This window comes from Sinocyclocheilus rhinocerous, unplaced genomic scaffold (genome assembly GCF_001515625.1).
Source record: "Sinocyclocheilus rhinocerous isolate Xijiao unplaced genomic scaffold, SAMN03320098_v1.1 scaffold821, whole genome shotgun sequence".
NCBI classification, from domain to species: Eukaryota; Metazoa; Chordata; class Actinopteri; order Cypriniformes; family Cyprinidae; genus Sinocyclocheilus; species Sinocyclocheilus rhinocerous.
In genome coordinates this window covers 346582-363492 of record NW_015623656.1, presented here as the reverse complement: position 1 = coordinate 363492, position 16911 = coordinate 346582, and the positions used below count along the sequence as shown (strand labels likewise).

General features: G+C 33.9%; 1 protein-coding gene across 1 annotated transcript in view; it reads left to right on the top strand.

Annotated features, from left to right (window-relative positions):
• The window catches only part of LOC107716051 (calcium-binding protein 8-like), a 68914-nt gene that overhangs the window by 43302 nt on the left and 8701 nt on the right, over positions 1 to 16911 (top strand). Inside the window, exon 5 of the mRNA XM_016522402.1 lies at positions 10696 to 10852. Within this exon, the coding sequence (XP_016377888.1) occupies positions 10696 to 10852 (157 nt within the window). The remainder of the gene's footprint in view (positions 1 to 10695; positions 10853 to 16911) is intronic.

Genomic DNA, 16911 nt, shown 5'->3' with positions numbered 1-16911 from the left:
TTTTTATTTATTATATAATTTAAAAAAACCTTGCTACGTGTACTGCGTTAAGCTAACTGAGACTTGTTATAGCACTTGTGTATCATTGCTCTTTTGTTGATTTTGATTGCTTCCATTGTCCTCATTTGTAAGTCGCTTTGTATAAAAGCATCTGCTAAATGACTAAATGTAATGTAAATGTAGAAGAAAAGAAGTCACATGGGTTTGGAACGACATGAGGGTGAGTAAATGATGACAGATGATGAGAATTTCTGGCGAGAAATGCTGCTCTCTTGGATAAGTACAGTAGGTTCATCTTTCAGGGCTGCTTGTTTTTATTTCAAATACGTCCACGTCACCTCTTCAGAATTTCATTTTCATTCCTTCGCTCTCTGAAATGGAGGAAAGTGTTGAGAATAGGCTGAGAGCTTTTCCTTCTGCAATCAGCAAACCTCTCCTACCTCTGCCTGTTTCCACAACCCCAGTGCGGCAGCTGTCACTCACACACACAAAGAAAATTACAGCACTGCACTCATTACACACACACACACACACAGAATCAGGTATGCACAAGCACAGACCTACACACAGCCTTCCCCAGCAGGACAGAGCGCATAGCGGAAATAGCCACAATTTTACTTGGTTATTATTAGATATGATTATCTTTAAGTTGGAGAATGTTCCCATTTGAACATTTCAGTATTCTCAGCAAGCTTGACAAAGCCTGGGCATGTTGAACGCTGGGAATAGTGTGCCAGAGTAAGGAGAATTGAGGTGTTTTTCTGGGAAATTGGAATGGCATTCAGCAGATTAGGTGATTGCCATTGTTTGATTAATGTTCCAGTGCTTTTGTGATATTCATGTGCAGAGTTCATGATATTCATAAAAACCAGAAAATTCTGTCATCATTTATTCTGTCATGTCGTTCCAAACCCGTATGAATTTCTTCCATAGAACACAAAAGGAAATGTTCAGCTAAATGTGACCAGTATGAAAAGCCATTCGACTCTTATCTCTTAACTTTTTTCATTATTCACTGAAAATCTTCCGTTCTAGAGTTATTATGTTGTACCCAACAAGAACCACATTATTCCAATGAATCATTCAGATTCAATTTGTGAAATGAATAAAACAATTTCTTAAAAAGATTCAGTGTTGAAACATAGTCTCGTTTAAACATATTCCTGTTCAAGATATATTCATCAAAGAATCCTGAAAAAAAAAAAAAAAATCATGGTTTCCATGAAAAAATGAAGCAGCACAACTGTTTTTAACATTCATAATAAAAATAAATGTTTCTTGAGCAGAAAATCAGCATATTATAATTATTTCTGAAGGATCATGTGACACTGAAGACTGGAGTAATGATGCTGAAAATTCAGCTTTGCATCACAGCAATACATTACAATTTAAAATATATTCAAATAGAAAACTTCTATTTAATTAAGAAATTAAGACTTCTTTAATTAAGTCACACAGATTTGGAACGACATGATGAGTAAATGAGAATTTTCATTGGTGGATGAAATATTCCTTTAATATTGTGCAGCTGATGAATTTTCATGTCATGTCAGAACATACAAGATACAATAATCTAGCCTAATTCAGGTCCTTCTGTTTGTTTATCACATAGTTCATTCTTTTTGAAATGCTGTTGTTGATGCTGATCAGAACACAAGAGGTGGACAGCTGGCGAGTGTGTATAAATTGTGTATTGTATTGGTGCAATGTATTTGCTCTTTATTGCGTGCAGCGGGGTGTGTATATTAAAGCAGTGTGTCAAAGGGACACTGGCATTTCTGTGGAGCTCATTTTAATTTCAGATATGGAAATGGGACGATGTTGGCACTCTGACAAATGCTTCTCTGCTGCTGGAAAGACGTGCTGAGTCCTGAATCTGTTTGTAATTCTCCACCATATGATTTGGTTGGAAAACAAGAGAAGTGATATTTACATACTGTTTTCATCTGCTTACAGTATTTGTTTGTGACACTTTGTGGACATCTCTGTCTGGTTTATTTAAAGCTGGGATTTTCTAACTTTTTAACAACAAGGATCCATTATATGATGATCCCCTTGTGTGGGACCCCCTTCATAAAATAGAAACAGTAGAAATATAATTTATTTTCATGTATGAAAATCCATTTATACTGTGCAAAATGAATACTTACTGTACATACATACATAAATTCTTAAATAAATAGAAAGCTTATAAGGACAAACATTCTCCCAAATTAAATGACTGGTTTTTATTTGTCATTGTACTAAAACCAAAAATAAATAATTGAAATATTATTTGGAATATATTTACTTTGCAAATTAAAGGCACGTCAAATTAATAGTTTATCTTGTTTCTGTGTCAGAATATAAGAGAAACATGTTCAGTTCAATTAAAATGTATTTGTATAGAACTTTTCATTATAATATGATTCAAATGAAACTTTGCAGAAAAATAGTATAATACAAGTTTATGTTCATTGCAAGGTTTTCAATTTATTTATTTTTATAGAAAACTATAAAAAATATTTTGTATTTTATTTAGAAACCTTCACTCGAATGTATTGCAAATATATAATTAATTATTTCTGTCTGTGTCATAGCTCACAAAATGTAATGAAGCTCTCAGTTTTGTTATATTTAATTATCAAATGTATCTCAAATGTTTACTTGAAAAAATACCAGTGTAGACCACTACAATAAAATACAATATTTAGCTAACAACTAACTAACAAGCTAACAAAAAGCTTAGCTAACAATATTAGCAAAGTAGATAATTTAATAAGAGAAATAAATAAAAATGGAATCTACTTTGCTAATATATAATATTGCTAGAAATTAAAGCTAAAACTGTATATACAGTGGGTACGGAAAGTATTCAGACCCCCTTAAATTTTTCACTCTTTGTTATATTGCAGCCATTTGCTAAAATCATTTAAGTTAATTTTTTTCCCTCATTAATGTACACACAGCACCCCATATTCTGTTCTTGAATGGCCCAGCCAGAGCCCTGACTTAAACCCAATTGAGCATCTCTGGAGAGACCTAAAAATGGCTTTCCACCAACGTTTACCATCCAACCTGACAGAACTGGAGTGGATCTGCAAGAGGGAATGGCAGAGGATCCCCAAATCCATGTGTGAAAAACTTGTTGCATCTTTCCCAATAAGACTCATGGCTGTATTAGATCAAGAGGGTGCTTCTACTAAATACTGAGCATTTTTCAGTTTTTCTTTTTTAATAAATTTGCAAAAATGTCAACAATTCTGTGTTTTTCTGTCAATATGGGGTGCTGTGTGTACATTAATGAGGAAAAAAAATTAACTTAAATGATTTTAGCAAATGGCTGCAATATAACAAAGAGTGAAAAATTTAAGGGGGTCTGAATACTTTCCGTACCCACTGTAACATTAAAGTAAAAGGGGAGATTGAGTTAGATAATTAAATAATGGAATTCTTAATGCAATCACCATTTTGGCAAGAATACGCTTGGAAAATTCACTTATATATTTTGTTACACCTGAAATATAAATATAACCAGTCATCTTTAGGATGTTGGAGAGACTGTCATGTATTTAAAGTACATTATACACACATTTTGGACCGAAGTACTGAAGTTAATCGAACAAATCTTTAGGGAACCAAATATGATAAATATGCTGTAAGATGAATGTGGATAGCAGTTTTGGAGATATTTGATGAAAAATGTTCATATATATGATTCCAGGTACTGTATATCTGAGCACTTTTTTGATGCTAGAAGAGCAGAACACTTACGATCCTCAATTTGCTCTCTCTTTATCTCATTTCTATAGGAGAAGCAATTGAGATATTAAAGAGATCTCATTTATGATTTTGCTTTTATGCAGGTTTCCATTTTGAAAGCTCTTCTACGGCTCATAACCATCTGAATAGTTGCACAGCAGAATGAAACAACGGTTTAGAGCCTTGAAATGCCTTATAACTGGCTTGTATTGCTTTTGTGACATAAAGCTTTTCCTCTTCATTATGGTCCCACTGACAGCAGACATAATGAAACTCAATGAGGAGATGATGATTCAATTACTCCAGTCTATGGTCCTTTATGAAGCCGCTAGTATGTACGCTATAGAAATCTTCTGCCTCCTGCTTTTTGTTCCCCATTTCAGACAATAATACCACAGAAAGGTCACGATCATTTGCATTCTGGTCAGCACAGACTCATGGGGCAGCGGCAGAAGACTTGTGCTGGATGTCTGACAGTAAAAAGTGAGAACTCTACAGAACTAGAGGATATCCTAAAAACCTTGATTAATACATCAGGAGAATTTAAATGTGATGTTTTTGTCATCTTTTTCACCATTGACACAAACCATCTGTCCAGTCAATTTCCAGCAGAACCGGAGCTTCCGGCTGAAGTAGGGATTCTGGGAGAGGTCTTGACTAATGGCTGCCGAAGGCTGAACAGTGTACACATGCAATGGGGTCACATCATTTTGCTGTCACCCAGCCTGAGGCATGGCCAGTAACCCATCCACCAGTCCACAAAGTGTTACCGGTGCACATGCTGTATGCTTTTGAACATATGAAGGCTGTTAGCTTTGATAATCAATAGGATTCGATTAATAGAAACCTAAATAGCCAAAGCGATCGCGCTTCTAACATGGTCAGGCTGCTGAGAGATCGATGATGTTTGCCAAGCTGTTGTTTCAACAACAAGGACGATCTAATCTCTTTTACCCAATGCTAGCAATAAGGCTGAGTCAAACCGTATGGCATATCATAACTCTTTTGTATCTATAGCTACTTTCGAGACTTGTTCTCTTAGATTAAAGTGGCTCTCTGCTATAAATATACCTGGGTACATTATGCATGTACAATGCCTCTTGGATAACTATCTTGCAGAGTCATCAGTTTATTCTCATACACTCAAAGTGCTGTCATTTATAGAATATAATGAATAAAAGAGCCATTTTGAAGTCTTAAAGCGTAAGCGTAAAGTCTTTTAATACTAACTTAAAGGAAAAAAAATGAAATGAATAAAAGTTTACTCACCCTTATGCCAATTCAAACTTGTATGAATTACTTTCTACTGATAATGATTCTGATGATTCTGATGATCAATCATTTAATTAAAGAATCAGAAAATTTAAAAAAGTTAGAAAAAAAGTGAAAACTATTTAAAATATATATATTTTTTTTGTTCACACAGTCAGAGTTGTTTTGGACCCCACTGACTTTCATTACAAGGACAAACATGTTGAGAAAAAAAAAAAAAAAAAGTCTGAAGATGCACTGGTACTTATCCATTTGAGGAATAATGAATCATAGTTTTTCTTGTGTCACCGTGTCTCAAAGAGGACATCCGTCATGTGACTTTCATGGACAAGTGTGTGTGGTGCTAAAGCTGAAATGTTGACAGTCTCAGCGGGACGGATAAAAACCAGGTTACAGGCTGGACATAAAGTATCCCGCTCTTCATTATGTGCTCAAAAACTCCCTTGGGCTTGAGAACGTGAGCGTCATAATATTTTACTGACATTCCCCTGAAGTGGGACTTGAGGATGGGTGGAAATGAAATGGCTGTCAGACAAGGGCACAGTGCTAGACAGTGAGTCCAAATGTATGCTGTGCAGAGTATTACAGAAGTATTGTTGGTGTTTTATCACCATTTGCCTTTAATAAAAGAATCGATTCATACAACATTTAATATTTTCGTCTTCAATTTAATGTTGTCTATAAAAACTAGTGCTGGGCAACGATACTTTTTTAAAATCACGATTAATCGCATGATTTTCTGCGATTAACCGCATTATGCGCAAAATTCAATAATTAATTCAAAAGTATTGTATTGCACACTTTTATTTTAAAAGTATTGCTATATGAACAAAAGTACAACAACAAGTTACACTCAGAGTCCAGAGCCTCGATTATAACAGGCACCTTCCGAGTAGAGACCTGCACTCCTGCGAGACTACCACGGGACCCAATGCAACAGAGTGCGGCGCAGGACAACACTTGATGGGCGAGTGCAGGTGCGGGCAGGTAGAGACTCGTGTGTGTGCGGGATGCAGGAGAATAAAATGATTCGCGGGACTCCCGCAAAATAGAAATATATAAATATAAGATCTCTAAAAAAGTATAAATTGTTATTCATCTATTGCACAAACGCAACAAGAACAACTAATATAACATAAAAATGATTAACATGTTTCTATTTATACCACGTTTGCAGCATTGAGCAATGTAGACAATCACAGATATCTGTTGATTTCAGGAACACAATGGCCAGTCAAAGGTGTTTAAGTTAGAATCCACTCACCGCTCAAAAGTTACTGCGCTTTGCTGAAAATTGCGTGTTCACGAATCCTCTCATTATAACACACAAAGTGTAGACTTTATGGAAGATTCGTTGTGCATATATTCATATATTCATTGTGTTATAACAGAGCTTTATGAGATCGCGATGAACTGAGATGTCAGCTTTTTAGTGATAATAAAGGGAGCGCTGTCATATTCTGCCATGCCAACCCAGGTGAAAAAGAAATATATTTAAATTGTGCTTTTTCAGACATACTTACTATATTTAAATTATACTATACTAAGTGCATATTAAATGTCAAGACAAAGTAATTGTATGTTCATAATCATGGTTTTTCAAAGATCATTAACCTCATTACAATGAAGCCAAATTGTTCAGGAAATCAGAAATAAATAAATGCACAACTTCATTTTGCAAATAAAAGAATGTTAATGTTGTACATGTTATAATGACTAATTTTATTTTATTTATTTTTTTCTGCCAATGCATGTGTCAAAAACACGACTGGCACAGACAAATAACGTTAATTAAATCTTACCTGAAGTCACAGTGAGGTTCCAAAAGCCAGACGCCATACACGCTTGCAGAAGCTGGTAAAAATAAGAACATACCGCTATATTTTCTAATTAATTTCATAGTTCCCCCAAAACAATTTGAATTCTGTCATCACTCACCCTTAAGATGCTCCAAACCATCTAAGACTTTCGTTCATCTTCAAAAGAAAAGCTGAGATATTTTAATAAAAATCTGAGAGATTTATGTCCCTCCGATGAAAGAAGATTCACCAAAGATGTTCATGTTTCAAAAAGTTGAAATCTCAAAAAAACATCGGCAAAGTAATCCATATGAATTGCGTGGTTTCCTCCAAGTGCCCTAAAGAGACACGATCGGTGACCGCTCTATATAATACTGTTTAAATTTAGACTTATATTCACATTTAAGAGACATTTGCACGCACATCATATTTTATATACGAAGCTCTCTGGGGTGAGCTCATTATCATACGAACCAATCAGAGCCGTTCAATGGCTCTGGAACCAATCAGGTTTAGTCAGTGGGTTGTTTGAATTTAAACAAGTAAACGCAAGTTTTTTTTTTTTTCATATATGATGTTGAAATCCTTGTGGGAATTTCAGAAATATATATTAGAAAATAAAGGCGTCAAGCTTGAACAAATTTATAAACACCTAGCTTATTACAATTAATGTATCATGTAATGAACAACAGCCTAATCAACCAAAGTAGCATAACCTTTTAAGTAAAACTGAACAACATATTAAACAACATATTTTAAATATCGCAATGCTTAATAATAGTTGACAAACGTTTGTACATTGTAAATGTTAAAAATGTTTTTCAAAATATTGTACTTTTCCAAATATTAAAATTATAAATACATAAATATTTAAAATATAACCATGTGTAGGCCTACTGCAATATAAAGTACATTAAAAACCCACTAAAAGTGTAATCATTTTGTTATGTTCTTACACAAAGTAGACATAAAATATACTTTAAGTAAGGGTAACGTAAGTATGTTTTCTGTAAATACACTAAAAAGTCACTAAAAGTATGCTTGTGTTTAGTATATCCCTTAAAAGTGTAACTAAAAATATATTTATTACCATAGTATTTCTACTATACTTTTTAGAAATATACTAATAGTGTGCTTGTGTTTAGCATATTCCTTAAAAGTGTAACTAAAAATATATTTATTGCCAAAGTATTTCTAGTATACTTTTTTATAAATACATTAAAAGTATGCTTCTGTTTAGCATATTTCTTAGAAGTATAACTAAGCATATATTTAATACAAAAGTATTTCTAGTATACTTTTTAGAAATATATTAAAATGCAATTCAATATATTTTTATTGCACTTCAAATAAGCATGTTGGGAATACAAATGTATTATAAACATACTACTTGAATTTCAAGTATATTTTTAATACATTTAATGCTACGTCTTTTTCACCTGGGAAACCATGCAAGCAGCAGTCCATGCCTGCTTTTCTGTTAAAAATAACAGTGAACAGTGGTTTGTGAATTAATTAATTTTATCGGGAGCGTTCATGTGAGCGCTGCAGCAGTCTTAGGCCCACCCCAAATGCTCTCATTGGTTGAGACGCATGATGACGTCTATCCCAAACCAGTACTGATCAACTTCCCACCTCTCTTGTGACCCATGGTTTGTCTGTATGTGTATTCAGAGCCAGTGAGCAACGGACTTTCAAAATAATACTATATATGAATAATTTCAAAAAACTGCGTTAATGGACGATAAAATAATTGTCGGCGTTAATTAATTAATGCATTAGCGCGATAATAACACGTTAGCTTGCCCAGCCCTAATAAAAGCATATGTCAGTTGCTTCAGATATGTTGGAAAAGTATTCTCATAGCTTCACAAAATTACCACTGTTGAACCACTGATGTCACATGGACTATTTTAATGATGTCCTTGCTACCTTTCTGGGCCTTGAACATGTCAGTTGCATTGCTGTCTATGCAGACATGGCAGCGGCGGCAACAATATTACAGCGAGAATAAAAGTTACTCCTTCTTTCTTTGTGTGAACATTTGGGCGGTGTTATGCAAATCTTCCCACATAGTGACGTAGGTATGTGGGGGTGTGTTAGAACGAGCCGTTTTAGGTAGGTGTGGCTGACTCTTAACTTTTATAAAGAATATCTCTTTGGATTTGAGACTTTAGTCTTTGCAACTTTACAGATCTTCTTTATGCACCAAGAGCTTGTAACACTCCTAAGAGAAAGGAAAAATTGAAATCGCATCATATGACCCCTTTAAAATAAAGTGTGACAATATAATATAATATAATATATACATTTTTATTTTATTTTACCCTCTAACACTAGTGTTCTCTGTTCTTTTTCTATTCTATTTACTACATAATATATAACCTATGTTTGATTACTACTATTGTCCTCGTTTGGAAGCGTCTGCAGCTAAATGACTAAATGTAAATGTACAAAATTTTGTAAATGTACAAAAACATGTCTGTTATGCTGCTTAATAATTGCAAACTGGTATTTGTTATCATATTATTTTAATGTGTTATCTTAATCATAAACACACTGATTTGTAGCACAAATAGTTTTACCGTTTACTGCACTTTGTCGTTCCACTAGTTATTTAAGCGGCTAATGAATCAAAATGCTCACACAAAAGAAGCTTATTTCCTTGTTGCTAAATAAAGTGGATATATTAAGTCATATAAACCGAGGACACAATAGGTCAACATTCATAGGCATAGAATTACTGTATGAAATGCTCAAGTTTGTGCGTTCTCAGATTTAAACACAAGTAGCCTATAAAATGATTCATAGGCCTGTTCTGAAGTGTTTACTGCATCATACATGCAGTATTGCAAAGCAGTGTTTTGCTCTCATTCTTACTGACTTGCTAAAGTGGAGTGAAATGACAAGTTACTGTGGAGGTGAGCATACTGAGGCTGTAATACTTAATGGCTTGTCAGATTATTAGCTTGCCAGCTATTGTAATATCCTGCTGTCTCTCCTCATGAGCTGCAATGGCAGCACATCCTGTCAAGCGTCTTTCTCCAGAGCCACAGAAGTGTACTGTGAGCTTCCTGTCACAAAGTCGGAGCTTTCCATTCTGTATTTTATCACTGTGCTTGTCAATGTTTCAATGAAAAGTGAAATTTTTTCTTACTTAAAACATTTACTAGGAATATCAGAATAATGTGTTTTTGGACATCTGCTGTGGTAATTAGATGAATATATTCTGGTATATGATTATGTGAGTAAAGTTACCACAGTATTACCATTACTGCACTGTTTTGTAAGGGAAGGCTGAATGATTTAGTGGTGTATTAATATGTAGCCGACTGTATCGCGGTTCCTAATGACTGTTTGTTCTCTAACCAGACAGCTTTGCAAATAATGCATTAAGCTAGTGCGCCACAGTTTCATTTACATCCTCCTGAAAAATCGATCTCTGGGCTAATGCTGCCTGGGTCATTAAAGGGATGGAGCTCATAAACGCCCTCTGGATATGAGTTATAAAAATCTACTTTCAATACTGATCATGAGTTACAGTCCCCATGACAGTTTTCCTCAGATGTCCTTTGAATTTCTTGCAGTTAACTGTGTTGCGTCCGTTTATCAAATGCCATGCGAAAGTGTTCAGACTGATCAATGCACTTTTTCTCCTCAATTACTAAGACTGTATTGATTTTTTTTCCCTGTGCTGTTTTCATATCTAAGCACTCAACTGCAAAATTAATTTTAATGTGGCATTTGAAAGCCAAACAATGCAAAATATAAAGCTGAAATAATTAACATTAAATTTAAAAAACTGAGGTGAAATATCCTTTGATAGAAACATAAAAGAGTTTTTGAAGAGTTTGAGTAACTCCTGTGTTATTTGTCTTTGTAGTTTGACATGCAGCGGATAACACTGGAGGAGCTGAAACACATCCTTTTTCATGCCTTCCGGGACCACCTGACGATGAAGGACATTGAGAACATCATCATCAATGAGGAGGAGAGCTTGAACGAGAACTCGGGGAACTGTCAAACAGAGTTTGAGGGAGGTGAGTGTAAACATTGCTGCATTGTGTGTGTGTGTGTGTCAGTGGAGTTTTTCCTTGGTGTTTGTGAAAACTTACATGTACAGAAGACAACATTGTCAAAACGCATAAAAAGTTTTCCATTTTTAGTTTAAAAAGGTGTTGTATAAATAACCCTTTAGAGTGGGCTAGTTGTGATGTCACTGTATAGGGAAGGCTAAGCTCATGAATATTAATTAGCCCTAGATAATCACCTTGACTGTCCAGTCACGCAACATGAATTCTAATACATCAAGTCCTTAAGAAAGTCAGTACAAAATGCATTATGATATCAAGATAATTTCAAATAAATGGATTAACAAATGAGGTATTCTCCTACAATATTCATGATTTTAGTAAATGTTTATGATAATCAACATGACATGAGTTTTTTTCTCGTAAAAAATGCAGATGGTGGCCCGTGTGAAAATAAAGTACACTTTTAAAAAGAGTAGCCAACTTATTAGAGCAAACACTTAATTGCATGTTAATTGCAGTTCAATTAAAATGTATTAGAGTTTAAAATGAGGGAGTGCTTTTTTTGGCTCATATAAGTACACTGTAAAAATGATATTATCAGTAAGCAATGGCAACTTATGTTTTTACATTACTGTATCTCATCAAAATAAGTTGAGCAGTTTTAACTTTGTTTGAGTTATATGAAATTCAGCTTGATTTTTTAAAAGTCGGTTTAATATAATTTTAGTTGAAATGACTTGTGCAACCAATTTAATTATACTTAAAAATTTAAAACAGAAACTGAATCTAATTTTTTTAATTCTGAAATACTGTAGGTGGAAATATTTCACAGTGTATGACTTAATCTTTGTGTTTAATATCTTAATTACTTCTATTGGTTAAAGTGCACTACTGAATGTAATGACAAGCATTTATGGTCATTTCTACTGTACTGGAACTGGTTTTTCATGTATTTTAAATATATTTGTAATTACGTTTGTAATAATGAATTTGCAATTTAATGCATTTAAAATCAAGTGAGGTATTCTACAATATTTATGATTTTAGTCATTATTTATGACAAACATGCGAGTAAACAAATAAACATGACAGACGTAAGAACTGTATGTAATGAAAAATAAGTATATTAAATAGAAAAGCACATGAGATACAACATGCATCAAGTAACTCATTTCAACTTTTTTTCCTCTTTTGAATTAAAAGCTAAAAGTAATTCTGATCAGCCAAACCCTTCAAACTCAAATGTAGGCATCTAACTTTAAAAGCAGTGTTTGTAATGATGTGTAGGTGCTTCTCTAGAGTTCATTGTAGGCTTCTCTGCTTCGGTCTGTTTGTTTTACCAAACTAATATGGGCTGATGTTGATGTTGTTGTTTCATGCATGATAATACTGCTGTTACTGCACCCCTATAGGCTCATCTCAACACAACATTCCTCATGGTAATACACAGGAGGGTTAATGCTCTTTTACAGTAGGCTATGTGATATTCACAGCCTATTGACGTCAGGTGCAATTTTTAGAGGCTTATTTGGTTATTAAAATGAGAGGAGTGAATTAAAGATGCTAGTTTGGTTTTTGAGTGGGCAGCTCATCTCCAGATACACGAGTGGGTGTTGTCACGCCATCTACAGGGTCACCAGCTCAATGTAGCATATGCTGCACTACATTATGAGATCCCCTGAAACAAACTCATAAACATCTTATGAAACCGAGTCTTGAAATTATGATGCAAATACATTATATTCAGCCTATTTGACACTTTGAGTACCACAGAATTTTTTTTTCCACTTAAAAGATTTTAAACCTAATAAATGAATAGTACTTTTAACAACTGTATTTATACAGTAGGGGGCGCTATTACACATATGTGACCCTGGACCACAAAACCAGTCATAAGGCTCATTTTTTTAAGGGTCAGATTTATACATCATCTGAAAGCTGAATAAATAAGCTTTCCATTGATGTATGGTTTATTAGGATAGGACAATATTTGGCCGAGATACAACTATTTGAAAATCTGGAATCTGAGGGTGCAATAAAATCAAAATACGGAGAAAATCGCCTTTAAAGTTGACCAAATGAAGTTCTTAGCAATGCATATTACTGTTTAAAAAATAAAGTTTTGATATATTTATGGGAAGGAAATTTACAAAATATCTTCATGGAACATGATCTTTACTTAATATCTTAATGATCTTTGGCATAAAAGAAAAATTTATAATTTTGACCCTATTGGCTATTGTTACAAATATACCCATGCAACTTAAGACTGTTTTTTTGGTACAGGGTCACATATTCGGTTTGCTTCTTGAACTTAACAGATTTGGAGAAATTTAGCATTACATCACTCCTCACCAATGGATACTCTGCAGTGAATGGGTGCCGTCAAAATAAGAGTCCAAACATCTGATAAATGCATCACAATAATGTAATCCACACCACTACAGTCCACCAGTTAATGTCTTGTGAAGTAAAAAAACAAATTCATCATTAAGCCGTTTTTAACTTCAAACCATTGCCTCTCGCTTAAATATTCTTCTGTGAAAAAGTCATTTCGTCTGAATCAGGAGAGAAATATGCACAGACCAAGCACTGTTTATAAGTGAAAACAGTGCAAAACAGCAAACAAGTTCTTATCAAGTAGTTCTGTTACCAGATGATAAATAAACCAATGGATATCAAGATAATTTCAAATAAATGGATTAACAAATGAGGTATTCTCCTACAATATTCATGATTTTAGTTAATGTTTATGATAATCAACATGACATGAGTTTTTTTCTTGTAAAAAATGCAGATGGTGGCACTTTTAAAAAGAGTAGCCAACTTATTAGAGCAAACACTTAATTGCATGTTAATTGCAGTTCAATTAAAATGTATTAGAGTTTAAAATGAGGGAGTGCTTTTTTTGGCTCATATAAGTACACTGTAAAAATGATATTATCAGTAAGCAATGGCAACTTATGTTTTTACATTACTGTATCTCATCAAAATAAGTTGAGCAGTTTTAACTTTGTTTGAGTTATATGAAATTCAGCTTGATTTTTTAAAAGTCGGTTTAATATAATTTTAGTTGAAATGACTTGTGCAACCAATTTAATTATACTTAAAAATTTAAAACAGAAACTGAATCTAATTTTTTTAATTCTGAAATACTGTAGGTGGAAATATTTCACAGTGTATGACTTAATCTTTGTGTTTAATATCTTAATTACTTCTATTGGTTAAAGTTCACTACTGAATGTAATGACAAGCATTTATGGTCATTTCTACTGTACTGGAACTGGTTTTTCATGTATTTTAAATATATTTGTAATTACGTTTGTAATAATGAATTTGCAATTTAATGCATTTAAAATCAAGTGAGGTATTCTACAATATTTATGATTTTAGTCATTATTTATGACAAACATGCGAGTAAACAAATAAACATGACAGACGTAAGAACTGTATGTAATGAAAAATAAGTATATTAAATAGAAAAGCACATGAGATACAACATGCATCAAGTAACTCATTTCAACTTTTTTTCCTCTTTTGAATTAAAAGCTAAAAGTAATTCTGATCAGCCAAACCCTTCAAACTCAAATGTAGGCATCTAACTTTAAAAGCAGTGTTTGTAATGATGTGTAGGTGCTTCTCTAGAGTTCATTGTAGGCTTCTCTGCTTCGGTCTGTTTGTTTTACCAAACTAATATGGGCTGATGTTGATGTTGTTGTTTCATGCATGATAATACTGCTGTTACTGCACCCCTATAGGCTCATCTCAACACAACATTCCTCATGGTAATACACAGGAGGGTTAATGCTCTTTTACAGTAGGCTATGTGATATTCACAGCCTATTGACGTCAGGTGCAATTTTTAGAGGCTTATTTGGTTATTAAAATGAGAGGAGTGAATTAAAGATGCTAGTTTGGTTTTTGAGTGGGCAGCTCATCTCCAGATACACGAGTGGGTGTTGTCACGCCATCTACAGGGTCACCAGCTCAATGTAGCATATGCTGCACTACATTATGAGATCCCCTGAAACAAACTCATAAACATCTTATGAAACCGAGTCTTGAAATTATGATGCAAATACATTATATTCAGCCTATTTGACACTTTGAGTACCACAGAATTTTTTTTTCCACTTAAAAGATTTTAAACCTAATAAATGAATAGTACTTTTAACAACTGTATTTATACAGTAGGGGGCGCTATTACACATATGTGACCCTGGACCACAAAACCAGTCATAAGGCTCATTTTTTTAAGGGTCAGATTTATACATCATCTGAAAGCTGAATAAATAAGCTTTCCATTGATGTATGGTTTATTAGGATAGGACAATATTTGGCCGAGATACAACTATTTGAAAATCTGGAATCTGAGGGTGCAATAAAATCAAAATACGGAGAAAATCGCCTTTAAAGTTGACCAAATGAAGTTCTTAGCAATGCATATTACTGTTTAAAAAATAAAGTTTTGATATATTTATGGGAAGGAAATTTACAAAATATCTTCATGGAACATGATCTTTACTTAGTATCTTAATGATCTTTGGCATAAAAGAAAAATTTATAATTTTGACCCTATTGGCTATTGTTACAAATATACCCATGCAACTTAAGACTGTTTTTTTGGTACAGGGTCACATATTCGGTTTGCTTCTTGAACTTAACAGATTTGGAGAAATTTAGCATTACATCACTCCTCACCAATGGATACTCTGCAGTGAATGGGTGCCGTCAAAATAAGAGTCCAAACATCTGATAAATGCATCACAATAATGTAATCCACACCACTACAGTCCACCAGTTAATGTCTTGTGAAGTAAAAAAACAAATTCATCATTAAGCCGTTTTTAACTTCAAACCATTGCCTCTCGCTTAAATATTCTTCTGTGAAAAAGTCATTTCGTCTGAATCAGGAGAGAAATATGCACAGACCAAGCACTGTTTATAAGTGAAAACAGTGCAAAACAGCAAACAAGTTCTTATCAAGTAGTTCTGTTACCAGATGATAAATAAACCAATGGCTGAATTCCAGTGGTGTATTGTAACGAAGTAATAATACTTTGTTACAGTACTTAAGTATTTTTTGGGAGTATCTGTACTTTACTTGAGTTTTTATATTTCAGCCAACTTTTACTTTTACTCCACTACATTTCCTGATTAAAATGTATACTTTTACTCCGATACATTTCCCCTAAGCATATTCGTTACTTACTACAAAATAGTCAGAAGTCAGAAGACCACGGACTGCAGGAAAGCAGGTTTGACGAATCAGTGGTCTGGCGTTTGCAAGTTAGACTCCTAAAAACACATTTGCTCACGTGCAAACAAGTGCGCGCACAATGTCGGATGATTCATTTTTTCCACTCAAGTTGAGTCTGGGGTGTGCGATACACAGCATCGTCTGCGATAATATGGTAAGTGTTGTTGTAATGATGTGCGATCTGACATGATCAAGTAACGTCTCGGTTACTAGGTAATCATCAAATCACACACAGAGTGCACGCACGTGATTTATTAGTCTATTAAAACTCAAAATTCAAGGCATTCTAAATTGTAGACGCCAAAAATGCTTCTGTATGCTTTTTATATTTATATAATTTAATATAGGCCTAGTTAACTTAATCTATATCACACAAAGAGTACCGTTTTTCTGCAGATATCAGCAAGAACATATTTAATAATCATTTTATACAAGTTCAGTAAAGTTAGCAATAAGTGACTTACATTTTAGACATAATATTGCTTGTTTTTGCTAAATTTTGCCAACGAAAATAGTTCCAAACAAAGATCACACAGCAATGTTTTGCGTCTCTGAGCAATGGACCGTGTTTACTTATTGAATGAATCAGCTTTTTAAACGAATTGGTTGAATAAATGATTCAGTGATTCACTCATTAAAACAGTCAAATGCTTTGTTTCTGAATGAATCAGTCGTTTTAGGGCTGCACGATTAATCAAATGCGATTGTCATGCGCATTTTGTTAGTAAAGCCGGTTCTGTAATCAGCAGTAAATCATCATCACATGCTTTCAGATGGAGCAGCATTTACTACACAGAGCCGTAGT